This window comes from Fringilla coelebs (genome assembly GCF_963513975.1).
Source record: "Fringilla coelebs genome assembly, chromosome: 28".
Taxonomy (NCBI): Eukaryota; Metazoa; Chordata; class Aves; order Passeriformes; family Fringillidae; genus Fringilla; species Fringilla coelebs.
In genome coordinates this window covers 1,084,192-1,097,548 of record NC_140054.1, presented here as the reverse complement: position 1 = coordinate 1,097,548, position 13,357 = coordinate 1,084,192, and the positions used below count along the sequence as shown (strand labels likewise).

The following is a 13,357-nucleotide window of genomic DNA, read 5'->3' as shown; positions in this document are numbered from 1 at the left end:
GTGCTGGACACTCCATTGCAGGGCAGCACAAGGAGCTCTCAGCTCTCCTTTTCCTTGGGGAAAAAAAGGAATGAAAAAGGGTCTTCCCCTTCCTTGGGAAAAGAGAGTTCTGGCACCAGCTCCAGAGGAATTTGCCCAGCTGAGAGGTGTAGAATCACAAAATATCCTGAGCTGGAAGTGAGCCACGGAGGTCATAATTAATAATTAATTAGTCTGGTATCAGATACAGAGTTCTCCTCCAGTTTCCTGCATGGGTGCTTCCTCCAGGTGTTGATGGCTGAGGAGTGCAGCTCCCTCAGCTCTGTTTTATGGAATGCTTTAATTCCAGCCCAGCTGCCAGAGCCCTGCCAAGGTTTCCTTGGAGCTCTCCCCTCCGTGGCACAGATTCCTGCAGCTCATTTCCCTGGGATTCCCCTCTGCCTCACCTGGGCCCTGCAGGTCCCTCTGTGATCAGGATGTGTTCCCTGGACTTTGTTCCACCCAAGAAAGTCCTTGCAGGCTCCTCCTGCACCAGCAGAGGGATCCCAAGCCCTGCAGGAAAGGCAGAAATCAAATCCTCTGCCACCGTGCTGAGCCACATCCTGAAAAATTGCAGGCAGAGAAACAGCCCTGGAAGGTTTGAGTTTGTTCCTATCAAAGCTTCTCTTTGTGGGATGAAGCATCCCCTGTCCCCATATTCCTGTTTTGGGGTCCCACAGCAGCTCTGTTAATGTGGCTGCAGATATTGCAAAAGCACAGGGGTTTAAAGTCTTTCTTGGTTTTAATTACCTGTCTTTAACAGTGATTTGTGCTTTTATATCCACATTTTTTATACTTTTATATCTATCTCCCACCCCCAGCACACTTCTTTTAACTCAGTCCTTGCCAGGGCAGCAGGAGAGGTGAGAAAAACCTGAGGATGGAGGCAAAGGCAGTGGAAACATTATAAAAGCTAAAATTTGGGAGTGTTGGGATTGCCATTGCTCTGGTTCAGACATTTTGGACACAGGAGGAGGAACAGAAGTTGTTCCACTTTGTCAGAAAGCCACAGTCACAGATGTGACATCATTGAATAGAGTCAGAATTACAGAATATCCTGGTTTAGAAGGGATCATCAGAGTTCTCTGCTGGAGTCTTTAGCTAATCCAGCAGTGCCACAGATGCTTGGACACATCCCCATCTCAATTGCTTGGTGGGCAGCTCGCTCAGTTCAGTCAGGAATCACAAAATGGGATCATGGAGGTTGGAAAAGCCCTTTGGGGTCATTGGGTCCCACCTGTGACTGATCAGCTCAGCCCAGCTGAGTGCCATGCCCAGGAATTCCTTGGACACCTCCAGGGATGGGGAATCCAAACCTCCTTGGGCAGCTCCAAGGCCTGAACACCGTAAGTCAGGATCATCAAGGTTGGAGAAGCCCTCCAAGGTCTTCAGGTCCAACCTGTGACCAGTCTCCACTGGGGCACTGAGTGCAATGTGTTCATTCCTTTGGCATCTCTGGGGATGGGGACTCCAAACCTCCCTGGGCAGTTTCAATGCCTGGATACACTTCCAGTGAGGAAATCCTGCCTAGAAATCCCACTAGAAATTCTTAGAAATCCCACCTCAAAATCCTGCTTAGCTGAATGTCAGACACTCCCCCACCCCCCCATGTTGGAACAGAGCTTGGGGATCCAGTGTCACACCTGTGTCCCTATGAGGCCTATCCATGCCATGTTCCCTTATCCCATGAGGCCCATCTGTGTCTTTTCACTTGTCCCCCTCTATGCTCTGTTCCCTTATCCCTATCCATGCCTTGTCCCCTTGTTCCTTTATCCCCATTCATACCTTCTTCCCTTATTCCATCCATGCCCTTATCCCATCCATGCCCTGTTTCCTTATCCCATCCATGCCCTTATTCCATCCCTGCCCTGTTCCCTTATCCCATCCATACCCTTATCCCATCAATGCCACGTTCCCTTATCCCATCCCTGCCCTGTTCCTTATCCCGTCCGTGCCCCGTTCCCTTATCCCATCCGTGCCCTGTTCCCTTATCCAATCCATGCCCTGTTCCCATCCATGCCCTGTTCCCTCATCCCATCCCTGCCCTGTTCCCATATCCTATCCATACCCTTATCCCATCCATGCCCCCTTCCCTTATCCCATCCCTGTGCTGTTCCCTTATCCCATCCGTGCCCTCATCCCATCCCTGCCCTGTTCCCTCATCCCATCCCTGCCCTGTTCCCTCATCCCATCCCTGCCCTGTTCCCTCATCCCATCCCTGCCCTGTTCCCTCATCCCATCCCTGCCCTGTTCCCTGTTCCCATCTGTGCCCTGTTCCCATCCCTGCCCTGTTCCCTCATCCCATCCCTGCCCTGTTCCCTGTTCCCATCCATGCCCTGTTCCCTTATCCCATCCGTTCCCTGTTCCATCCGTGCCCTGTTCCCATCCCTGTTCCCTGTTCCCATCCCTGTTCCCTGTTCCATCCCTGCCCTGTTCCCTGTTCCCATCCCTGCCCTGTTCCCTGTTCCCATCCGTGCCCTGTTCCCTGTTCCCATCCCTGCCCTGTTCCCTGTTCCCATCCCTGCCCTGTTCCCTGTTCCCATCCGTGCCCTGTTCCCATCCCTGCCCTGTTCCCATCCCTGCCCTGTTCCCATCCCTGCCCTGTTCCCTCATCCCATCCATGCCCTGTTCCTCGCAGGGGGGCTGACGAACGGCAGCGGCCGCTACATCTCTGCGGCGCCGGGGGCGGAGGCCAAGTACCGCAGTGCCAGCAGCGCCTCCAGCCTGTTCAGCCCCAGCAGCACGCTGTTCCCGTCCTCGCGCCTGCGCTACGGCATGTCCGACGTGATGCCCTCGGGCCGCAGCCGCCTGCTCGAGGACTTCCGCAACAACCGCTACCCCAACCTGCAGCTGCGTGAGATCGCCGGCCACATCATGGAGTTCTCCCAGGATCAGCACGGATCCAGGTGGGCCGGGCAGCCTGGGCACGGCTGCTCCTCGGGGAGCATCCCTCGTGTTCTGTGCTTGTGTTCTCTTGGTTCTGTTTTGGGGTTGTGTTTTGGGGTTGTGTTTTGGGGTTGAGTTTTGTTGGTTCCATTTTGCGGTTGAGTTTTGTGGTTGTGTTTGCAGTTGTGTTTTGCTGGTTCCATTTTGCAGTTGTGTTTGCAGTCGTGTTCCGTGGTTGTGTTTTGTGGTTGTTGTTTTGTTAGTTCCATTTTGTGGTTGTGTTTTGGGGTTGTGTTTTGAGGTTGAGTTTTGTTGGTTCCATTTCGCAGTTGTGTTTTGTGCTTGTTGGTTCGTTGGTTCCATTTTGCGGTTGAGTTTTGCGGTTGGGTTTTGTACTTGATATTTTGTTGGTTCCATTTTGCCAGTTGAGTTTTGCAATTGTGTTTTGCAGTCGTTTTCCACGATTGTGTTCTGTAGTTGTTGTTTTGTTGGTTCCATTTTGCGGTTGTTGTTTCATTAGTTCCATTTTGGGGTTGTGTTTTGTGGGTTGTGTTTTGTGGGTTGTGTTTTGTGGGTTGTGTTTTGTGGGTTGTGTTTTGTGGGTTGTGTTTTGTGGGTTGTGTTTTGGTGGTTGAGCTTTGTTGGTTGAGTTTTGTTGGTTGAGTTTTGGTGGTTGTCTTTTGTTGGTTGTGTTTTGTTGGTCACATTTCACAGTTGAGTTTCACAGTTGAGTTTCGCAGTTGTGTTTTGTCTCACTTCCCCAAGCTGAGGCACACCAGGGAATAAGCAGGAAAAGCCAAGGCAGTGTCACACTCAGAATCCCCAAGGATTGTCCAGTCCAGGGACATTGTCATCTCCAGGGATGGGGTCTCCAAACCTCCCTGGGTGGTTCCAATGCCTGAACACCCTTCCAGTGAGGAAATCTTGCCTAGAAATCCCACTAGAAATTCTTCTTAGAAATCTCACCTCAAAATCCTGTCCAATTCCTCGCCCTGCCCAGACACCCCAACAGTCCCACCCTGTGCATGCCTGGGGGTGTTGTCCAGGGTTGGGGACAGGTGCTGGTAGCAGGAATTCCTCCTTGAATTTAGCCTGGAGAAAAGGAGACTCAGGGGTGCCCTCATCACTGCAGCTCCTGGAAGGTGCCTGTGCCCACCTGGGGCTGGGCTCTTTCTCCAGGAACTCCTCGAGCTGCCCCAAGGGAAATACAGGTTGGATATCAGGGAGAAGTTTTTCACAGAAAGGGTGATAAAGTTCTGGAATGTTCTGCCCAGGGAGGTGGTGCAGTCACCATCCCTGGGGGTGTTTAACAAAGCCTGGATGTGGCACTGGGTGCCAGGGATGAGCTGAGCTGTTGGGGCTGGGTTGGACTCAGTGGTCTGGAAGGTCTCTTCCCACCCAGTGACTCTGGGAATTCTGTGAAAAGGAGCTTGCCTGCTTTGTGGTTTGCCCACTCATCCTGCTGGCACAGCTAAATCCATTTTAAAAGCCAGCTGGACATGAGGCCATCCTCCATTACTCCATTGGGATCTGCTTTGCTTGGAATGAAGATTCCAACATGTGGCCATGGACCCCATGGCTGTGACCACCCTGAGCTGTCAGATGGCTGGACAGAATATCTATGTTTGCAAGAGCTTTGCAAGTTGTGGATGACTAAAATGTCTTAAATTTGAATATTTAACTTGTGATGGGAAGCTTAGGTTAATGAAAGTGCTTAATCTTCACGCCGTAATGGGATTTTTCATGGTCGTTTCTGGAACACACGGGTGAGGCTTTGGGAAGGGGTTGAATGAACAGATGTGCCCGTGGCATCACTCCAAGGCCTCCTTTTCAGATTTATTCAGCTGAAACTGGAGCGTGCCACCCCAGCAGAGCGTCAGCTGGTGTTCAACGAGATCCTGCAGGCAGCCTATCAGCTCATGGTGGATGTGTTTGGGAACTACGTCATTCAGAAGTTCTTTGAGGTGAGTCTGCCCTCCCCTGCAGCTCTTCCTGGCACTCCTGCAGTGCTGAGGTGTTGGATGAGCCTGGAAAACCCTACCTTGAGGCTAAACCCCTTCAGCACTGGCACAATCTCCTCCCCACAAACTGTTGGATCTTCACTGCTGGGGTGACTGAGGGGTGGGACTCAGATTCATCTGAAAAGAAACACTTCAAAAAGCAAAATATGTTGTGATGAACAGCAACGTTCAGGAGATATAAATTTCCAGTGGGGAGTGGGTGGGGGCTGGAATGAGCTGAGCCTTGAGGTCCCTTCCAGCCCAGACCACCCTGGCATTCTGTGAGGTGCAGATCCAGCACAACTTGTCCAGGGTGCTCTGCTGAGCTGTCAGTGCTCCTGGACTTGGGAACAAGGGAGAAACTTCTCCACTAACAGCAGCTGCTGGAAAGTGTTGTGTCCCTTCACCCCTCTCTCTGGTCTGGTCCTTCACCAGGTGTTCTGGTGCTTCTGCCCAGTAACTGAGAATCAGAATCACAGAACCTCCTGAGCTGGAAGGGACCCACAGGGCTCAAATCCAGCTCCTGGCCCTGCCCACACAGCCCAGCATTCCCACCTGTACATGCCTGAGACGTTGTCCCAGCACTTCTGGAGCTCTGGCAGCCCTGGGGCTGTGCCCTGTCCGGGGTTGGTTGGTCACCCTGGTGGCCCCAGCCCCGTTGGGATGTGCGGGCAGACACAGAACCGGTCTGGCTGTGCCAGTTCCCCCCTTTGCTGTGGGGTCTATCTTTGATCCTTCTCAGTGGGCAGCCCCTGCCTCCAGGGTGGGAGGGCAGTGCCAGTGGCCAGGGCAGGGCTCTGTCCTGGCAGTGACTGTTTGTCCTGTCCCAGTTTGGCAGCCTGGAGCAGAAGCTGGCGCTGGCAGAGCGCATCCGTGGGCACGTGCTGTCCCTGGCCCTGCAGATGTACGGCTGCAGGGTGATCCAGAAGGCCCTGGAGTTCATCCCCCCAGACCAGCAGGTAATTGTAAGTTTCAATTTTAACTTTCTTCTTGATGTTTGATGTTCCTGAGCTGTCCCCTGCTGTCCCTCCTGTGCCTGGTGTTCCCTTGGTTTGGTTCCTGGCATGTTTGTGGTGTTCCTTGTGCGTGACGAGTCCGTGCCGCTGTCCTTGGTTGTCGTTGTCACCTCCTTGTTCCCTTTCCCTGGCCATGGGGCTGCTTCTCTTTTAATTCCCTGGAAGCAGATCATGTGTGTAGGGAAAACTGAAAATGAGGGTGAATTAAAAGAGATTTTTAAATCCCTTGAAGGAAGAGTTTTGCCTTTAATATTCACTGAGTTATTGCTATGTGGGTCAGCATCCTGCTCCTGCAGGGAGATGGATGAGGAGCTCCTCGTCCTGGCTTTGGAGAGATGTGGCTGATAGCCCCACTCAGAGCTCATTAATAAAGCACTTCCTCAAGGGCTTTAGGAACAATGAATTGAGATGAAAAATATGCGGGGCAGAAAGGGTTGGGAATGGTTGTAACAGGAATCTCAATGTAGGTTATGAAATTAAAAATATGAAAGAGACTTTAGGAGTGGTCCTTCCCTTTAGGCTGAGCCTGAGCCAAGTGTGTCAGCAGGGCTGTGCTCAGGCTCCAGCACTGCTGCTCCAAGGATTTACTGTCTCCTCCAGAGTGGCATTTTTCTGAACTTAGGGCTCCCCAATTCCTGAGTTTGATTCAGTTATAAAAGTGAATACACCCAGATCTTGGGTGGATTAAAATGTCCCAAAGTGTCATTTCTGTTTGTGAGTGAAACTTCCACTCTGCACATGGGATGCATAGTCATGTCTAAACTTCATTAATTCCTTAATTATCACCTGTGTAAAATCCCAGCAAGTTCTGAGCCCAGAGCTGACACTGTTTTGGTGAGGGTGACCCTGATAACCCAAAGAGTTGGTGAACTTTTTGCATTTTAGATTTGTTTTCTTAAGGAGAGCAGAGAGGAAAATGGGGGATGCCCAGGAAATCTGTGGCTCAGTTAGGATTTCTTTGATTTGGATGCTTGGAAGAGGATGCTCATCAGGAAGGAGGGCTTCATCTTCCTCAGCTCCCAGGATGGGCTGGGTTGGAATGGAGCTCCAAGCTCCTGTTCGGGGCCCCTCCCCGCAGGCCAGGCTGGGGTGTCAGAGCAGGATCTTCCCTGCTGGTTTCTGTGTCCAGCCAAGCCTCACCTCCTGCTCCCACAGCACCCCTCACTCCTGTGCCATTCCTGCCCAGGCCAGCAGTGCCAGCTGTGCCCTCTGAGCTGGGGATGCTGGTGGTGCTTTCTGTTTGTGCTGTGTCCTCTGTAGAACGAGATGGTTCGGGAGCTGGACGGGCACGTGCTCAAGTGCGTCAAGGACCAGAACGGGAACCACGTGGTGCAGAAGTGCATCGAGTGTGTGCAGCCCCAGTCCCTGCAGTTCATCATTGATGCCTTCAAGGGACAGGTGAGGCCCTGCCCAGCTCCTGCTGCCAGCTTGGAACAGCCTCAGAGTGGCTGGGACTTCATCTCCTGGGAATTCTCAGTTTTAGCAAATTTGCCAGGTTGATTCAGCCGTGTGAGAGTCCAGAAACTCCTTGGTCACATCTGTGTTATCATTTCTGGGCAGAGTTGTCAGAGTAAAACCTCCTTGCAAGAATCTGTTCTCCTGGATTATTGAATATTTTTGAGTGATGAGGTAAACAAGGCTCTCCCTAATCCATCTTCCAGTGAATGTGGTGAGCAGAGTTTGTGCTGCTGAAGTACCTTAGTCATGTCTAAACTTCATTAATTCCTTAATTATCACCTCACTTGTGTAAAATCCCAGCAAGTTCTGAGCCCAGAGCTGATCCCCTTTTAGTGACAGGTGACCCTGATAACCCAAAGAATTGGTGAACTTTGTGCATTTCAGATTTGTTTCTCTTTGAAGGGAGCAGAGAGGAAAATGGGGGATGCACAGGAGAGCAAAGTTTCATTATGATCCCTGTCTGTGCAGGTGGCTTAGAGGAATGCTGAGTGCTGATTCCCAGGGGCCTCAGAGCAGGGAAGAAGCAGGAGTTTCATCTAGAAATGGACAATTGTCCTTGACTCTCTTAGTTCTTTGCTTTTTTTATTGGTGTCCTCTCCTGAATTGATTATTTGGTATCAGTTATGGCTGGCTTTACTCTCTCTGCCTCAAGTCCCAGTGAAAAAGTGCTGCTTTTGGGGTGTTCCCAGCCTCAATTTAATTGGCTTTGCAGGGGCACTTTGAAGTTTTGAGGACTTTCCCCAGGGCTGTGAGGACAGCCAGGGGCTGATACAGCAGGAAGCAGGAGCTGAGAGTCTGGGGAAAGTGGGGATTTGGTTGGTTGGGTCAAAACAAGCAGGATTTTGCCTGGAAATTTGATCCTGACTAGAGTTCAGGCTTGGAGTTTCCACTGGGTGTTTGGGAAGGCAGAAACATCTCTGGGAGCTCAGCTGATGGCACTGACGTTTCCTTGACCAGTTTTGGCAGTTTTATCTGAACCTTCACACGGCAGATTAAACTTAACACCTCCAGATGATTTTCCTGCAGTTAATTGCACTCCAAGCCCTGTTTCCCTGCAGGGTTTACTCACCAGTTATTAAAAATGTGTGACTGTTGATTTAAACTTCAGTGCTTGGATTTGCTGCTGTTGTTAAATCAAAGCAACCAAACGGGACTTTGTGCTTCAGACAGAAAACGGAGCAGCAGTAACAGAATGTGTCATGTTCTCACCCACAGATCTGCTAATCCATTAGAAATGAGAAAGATTCTTTGTTGTCACTTCTCCTAAGCACTGTTAAGGCTTTTAAACAAATCCAAACAGTTGAGGAAAATCCTTTGCTGGGCATTTTTAACTTTTCTGGCTCATAGCATTTCTTAAATAGCTTAAAATTTGTGCTGGCAAACAATGTGCTGGAATTATTTGGAAAGAATAACCAAGCTTCCAGCAATGCTTGGTTGTTCCAGGGGTGTTTTATTTTTATGAATCAAGAGGTTTTACCTGTTGTTTTTCATAGATGGGGAAGCTGAGACTTCCCCATATGGGGGTGGGATGTGCGTGGGATCCCAGTGGGTGTTTCCAGTTGCAGCTGGTGCTGCCTGGAGCTGGCATTCCCTGCAGGAATCCTGGCATCTTTCTGGGATTCCCAAGGACTAATGGCATGTTGCTGCCTGTCCTTTGTCCCCAGGTGTTTGCTCTGTCCACGCACCCCTACGGCTGCCGGGTGATCCAGAGGATCCTGGAGCACTGTCTGCCCGAGCAGACCCTGCCCATCCTGGAGGAGCTCCACCAGCACACGGAGCAGCTGGTGCAGGTCGGTGGGGAGGGGGCTGCAGAGTGCCCAGGTCACTGCTGAGGGCTGGGACAGCTCCTGCAGGGAGCATTCCCACCTGGAGGAGGGATGGGAGGGAGCACAGCAGGCAGGAATTTCATCAGCACCGCCTGTTTGGCCATGGGCACAGATCCAGGGGTGCCAGAGGTGTTGGCACCTCCCTGCCTGAGGAGGCTCCATGTCCTGGTGCTTCTCCTCAGTGCAGGGAAGAGCAGCAGGGGTGCCAGGAGCTGATCACTCCAAGGAAAAGGAGGTGCCAAATCATTGGAATTGTTAAAAAGAGTTGGTTCTGTGCTCATCCTCTCCTGGCTGCCTTCCCTCCTCCCTGCACTCCCTGGTGTGCCAGGGTTTCACATGGATTCTGCTCCTGGGGCCTGTGGAGGAAGCAGCAAACCCAGTCGTGGGGTCCAGTTCCCAAATTGCCACTCAGATCCCTGGTGAAATCTGAGCTGGTCCAGTGCCCAAATCCTGTGTGCTCCACTGGGAAGTGGGATGAGGCTGAGCATGGACATCAGGCCGTGCCTGTGGTACCCTGAACTGGAAAATAAATATCCTGTGGTCTGAAAATTCCCAAATTTAGAGCAGTGTCCTGTAGCCAGACCTGTGGCACACCCCTCCACAACATGGGATTTGGTAGGTTTGAACCTGGAGAGAGGGGAAAAAACCTGGGAATAAGCAGAATATGGACATTCCCTGTGCAAGGATATAATTTTGAGTTCTATAAATAAGAAAATTTCTCCAAAAATGCATCATTTTACCAGGTGGTGCCATCCTAGAATGCACATTTTTGCAGAAATAGAAAGCATTGAGCTGATTTGTACAGTAAATATTACAATTAATCTTTAGTTAAACTTCTAACTCTGAATGCACTTTGGGGATCAGTTTGCTGGGAATGCTTCTAGTCCACTTACCCACCTTTTGTGGCCATTTCTGCTGTCTCCCCCAGGATCAGTATGGGAATTACGTTATCCAGCACGTCCTGGAGCACGGCCGGCCCGAGGATAAGAGCAAGATCGTAGCAGAAATCAGAGGCAACGTGCTTGTGTTGAGTCAACATAAATTTGCCAGGTAGTGATTCCTTCCTTAAATTCTCCCTCTGGGAGCATGGACACATGGAAGAGCTGTAGAAGACTTAGGGCTGGGTGTAGGGGACATGAAAGTGACTTTTGCTTCATAAAAAAATGTTATTTATAATAGTTATAAATCAAGGTGTGTCAGCCAGTGTGTCGTGGAGGAGGATGGACATGTCAAGGGTAGCTCTAATCCAAGTTCCTGAATTTAACCAGGAATTCTTGTGTGATTTGGTTTATCTGATTTATTTTCATGGGGTTTAAGTTGTCCCTACCCCTTGGATAGTAAGAACATTCACTGCCCTGGGATGCTGTGTCCAGCCACGGGCAGATTTGGGAAATCAGAGCAGCAGCAATCCATCCCACTTCTCCCAGAGGAATTTCCACTCACAGAGTCATTCCCAGCTTTTTGCTGTGTCCCTTTGGAGTCCCACCCAAGGACCCCTCCAAGGGGAGCTGCAGCATTCCCAGATGCTGCAGAGCCACACGTGGGTGAAGCAGGATCCAGGTATTTGTGATGTCAGGACAAAGCACTTCTTCCCATGTGTGAATCCCTGCTGGATGAGCTTCCAGCCCTTGGAACATGAAGGCTGAGCTTTTCAAAGGCTCAGAATTCCCCCATTCTGTGATGAGAGTACCCATGGACACGAGGGAAGTGGAACATTAATGAGAATTAGGAGAGCGTGGTCTTCACGTTGTTATTTCAGGTTCTTCCTCCCTGCTTTGCCTGGTTCTTTTTTCCCAAACTTCTTCCCAGCTCCATTAATTAGTGGAGGGTCCCCAGAGCTGAGCAAACCCGCTGGGTGATGCTGTGAGTCAGGCAGGGGTGTGGGATGAGCCCAGCACAGCTCGTGGTCCCCTTTCATGTACCCTACTTCTGGCTCTCCAGAGAGCTCAGGCTGCTCATTAATATAGTCAGGAATTCTGGAAATCCTCTGCTTGGCTGAGATTTTTCATTCCTGAACCAGCGTTTCCCTGTTGTTCTAACCTTGGATGTCCATTCCCACCACATTCCAGTGGGGAGAAATTCAAAACAACAGCTTGGTTTCTCTTTGTGGGAGTGGACACTGACCTCATGGAGCATCACTGGACACTGGCCTGAACGGGTCCAGTTCCCAAATTCCCACTCAGATCCCAAATCCTGTTTGACATTGCTGAGCTCTGCCAGCACAAATCCCCTGCCCTTGTAGCAGCACATGAGATCTTCTTAGGGTTGGGTGAAAAGCTCTGAGGAGACATCCAGTGTTCAGTTCCCTGCTCCATTCCCAGTTCCCTGCTCTGTTCCCAGTCCCCATTCCCCATCCCCATTCCCCATCCCCATTCCCCATCCCCATTCCCCATCCCCATTCCCCATCCCTATTCCCCATCCCCATTCCCCATCCCCATTCCCCATTCCCAATCCCCAATCCCCAATCCCAATCCCCAATCCCAGTCGCCATTCCCGTTCCCATTCCCATCCCTGTTCCCCATTCCCATTCCCCATTCCCATTCCCACTCCCCATTCCCACTCCCCATTCCTATCGCCATTCCCCATCCCGTCCCCCGTCCCCCTTCCCCCTTCCCCCTTCCCCCTTCCCCCTTCCCCCTTCCCCCTTCCCCCTTCCCCCTTCCCCCTTCCCCCTTCCCCCTTCCCCCATCCCCCATTCCCCATTCCCCATTCCCCATCCCCATTCCCCATCCCCATTCCCCCATCCCCATTCCCCCATCCCCATTCCCCCATCCCCATTCCCCCATCCCCATTCCCCCATCCCCATTCCCCATCCCCATTCCCCATCCCCATTCCCCATCCCCATTCCCCATTCCCATTCCCCATCCCCATTCCCCATTCCCCATCCCATCCCCATCCCCCATCCCCATTCCCATTTCCATCCCCATTCTCCATTCCCCATTCCCTTCCCCATTCCCCATCCTCATCCCCGTTCCCATCCCATCCCCGTTCCCCATTCTCCATCCCCATTCCCCATTCCCCGTCCCCTTCACCGTCCCCTTCCCCGTCCCTGTTCCCCATCCCCATCCCCATCCCATTCCCCATCCCATTCCCCATCCCATCCCCATTCCCCATTCCCCGTTCCCCGCCCTGACGCTGCCCTGCTCCCTGCAGCAATGTGGTGGAGAAGTGTGTGACGCACGCGTCGCGCACGGAGCGGGCCATGCTGATCGACGAGGTGTGCACCATGAACGACGGCCCCCACAGTGCCTTATACACCATGATGAAGGATCAGTACGCCAACTACGTGGTGCAGAAGATGATCGACGTGGCAGAGCCGGCCCAGAGGAAGATTGTCATGCACAAGGTGGGCACTGGGGCTGGGGAGGGACAGCCTGGCGGTGCAGGGAAGGATGGCAGAGGGGTTGGGAGTGTTTCAGTGGCTGGAAGGTGGAAATTACAGAAGGGTTTGGGCTGGAAGGAGCTCAAAACTCATCCTACTGCACCCCAGGGACACCTCCCACTGTGCCAGGTGCTCCAGTCCCAGTGTCCAGCCTGGCCTTGGGCACTGCCAGGGATCCAGGGGCAGCCCCAGCTGCTCTGGCAATTCCAGCCCAGCCCCTGCCCACCCTGCCAGGGAACAATTCCCAATTGCCAAGATCCCATCCAGCCCTGCCCTCTGGCACTGGCAGCCATTCCCTGCCTCCTGTCCCTCCATCCTTGTCCCCAGTCCCTCTGCAGCTCTCCTGGAACCCCTTCAGGCCCTGCCAGGGCTCTGAGCTCTCCCTGGAGCCTTCTCCTCTCCAGGGGAGCCCCCCCAGCTCTCCCAGCCTGGCTCCAGAGGGGCTCCAGCCCTGCAGCAGCTCCGTGGATCCTCTGGACTCTCTCCAGCAGCTGCAGGTGCTGCTGATGTTGGGGCCCAGGGAACAATTCCAGGATCCCATCTGTCCCTGCCCTGTGTCGGAGCACAGCCCTGCCCTGTGTGCTGTCACTCCATTCCTGTGTCACAAATCCCTCTCCAGCTTTCTGGAGGAGTAGGGAGCTGCCCCTGGGCTGGAGCTGCAGCTGGCAGCAGTGCCCGTGTCCCAGTGACCCACTTCTGCACCGAGCAGGCGCCGCGCTCTGCCAGCCGGGCTGGGGACATCGGAGTGACACCGGCAGCCAGCCGGGCCTG

At 52.5% G+C, this 13,357-nt stretch overlaps 1 protein-coding gene across 7 annotated transcripts in view; it reads left to right on the top strand.

Moving 5' to 3' along the window:
- The window catches only part of PUM1 (pumilio RNA binding family member 1), a 91,418-nt gene that overhangs the window by 73,078 nt on the left and 4,983 nt on the right, over positions 1-13,357 (top strand). For 5 of the 7 annotated variants that reach the window (XM_084222643.1, XM_084222642.1, XM_084222641.1 and 2 more), the window contains 7 exons: positions 2,657-2,924; positions 4,739-4,868; positions 5,735-5,869; positions 7,181-7,318; positions 9,043-9,168; positions 10,133-10,254; positions 12,358-12,550. In XM_084222643.1, coding sequence (XP_084078769.1) covers positions 2,657-2,924; positions 4,739-4,868; positions 5,735-5,869; positions 7,181-7,318; positions 9,043-9,168; positions 10,133-10,254; positions 12,358-12,550 — 1,112 coding nt within the window. The remainder of the gene's footprint in view (positions 1-2,656; positions 2,925-4,738; positions 4,869-5,734; positions 5,870-7,180; positions 7,319-9,042; positions 9,169-10,132; positions 10,255-12,357; positions 12,551-13,357) is intronic. The other 2 variants (XM_084222645.1, XM_084222644.1) reach the window with 1 other exon arrangement.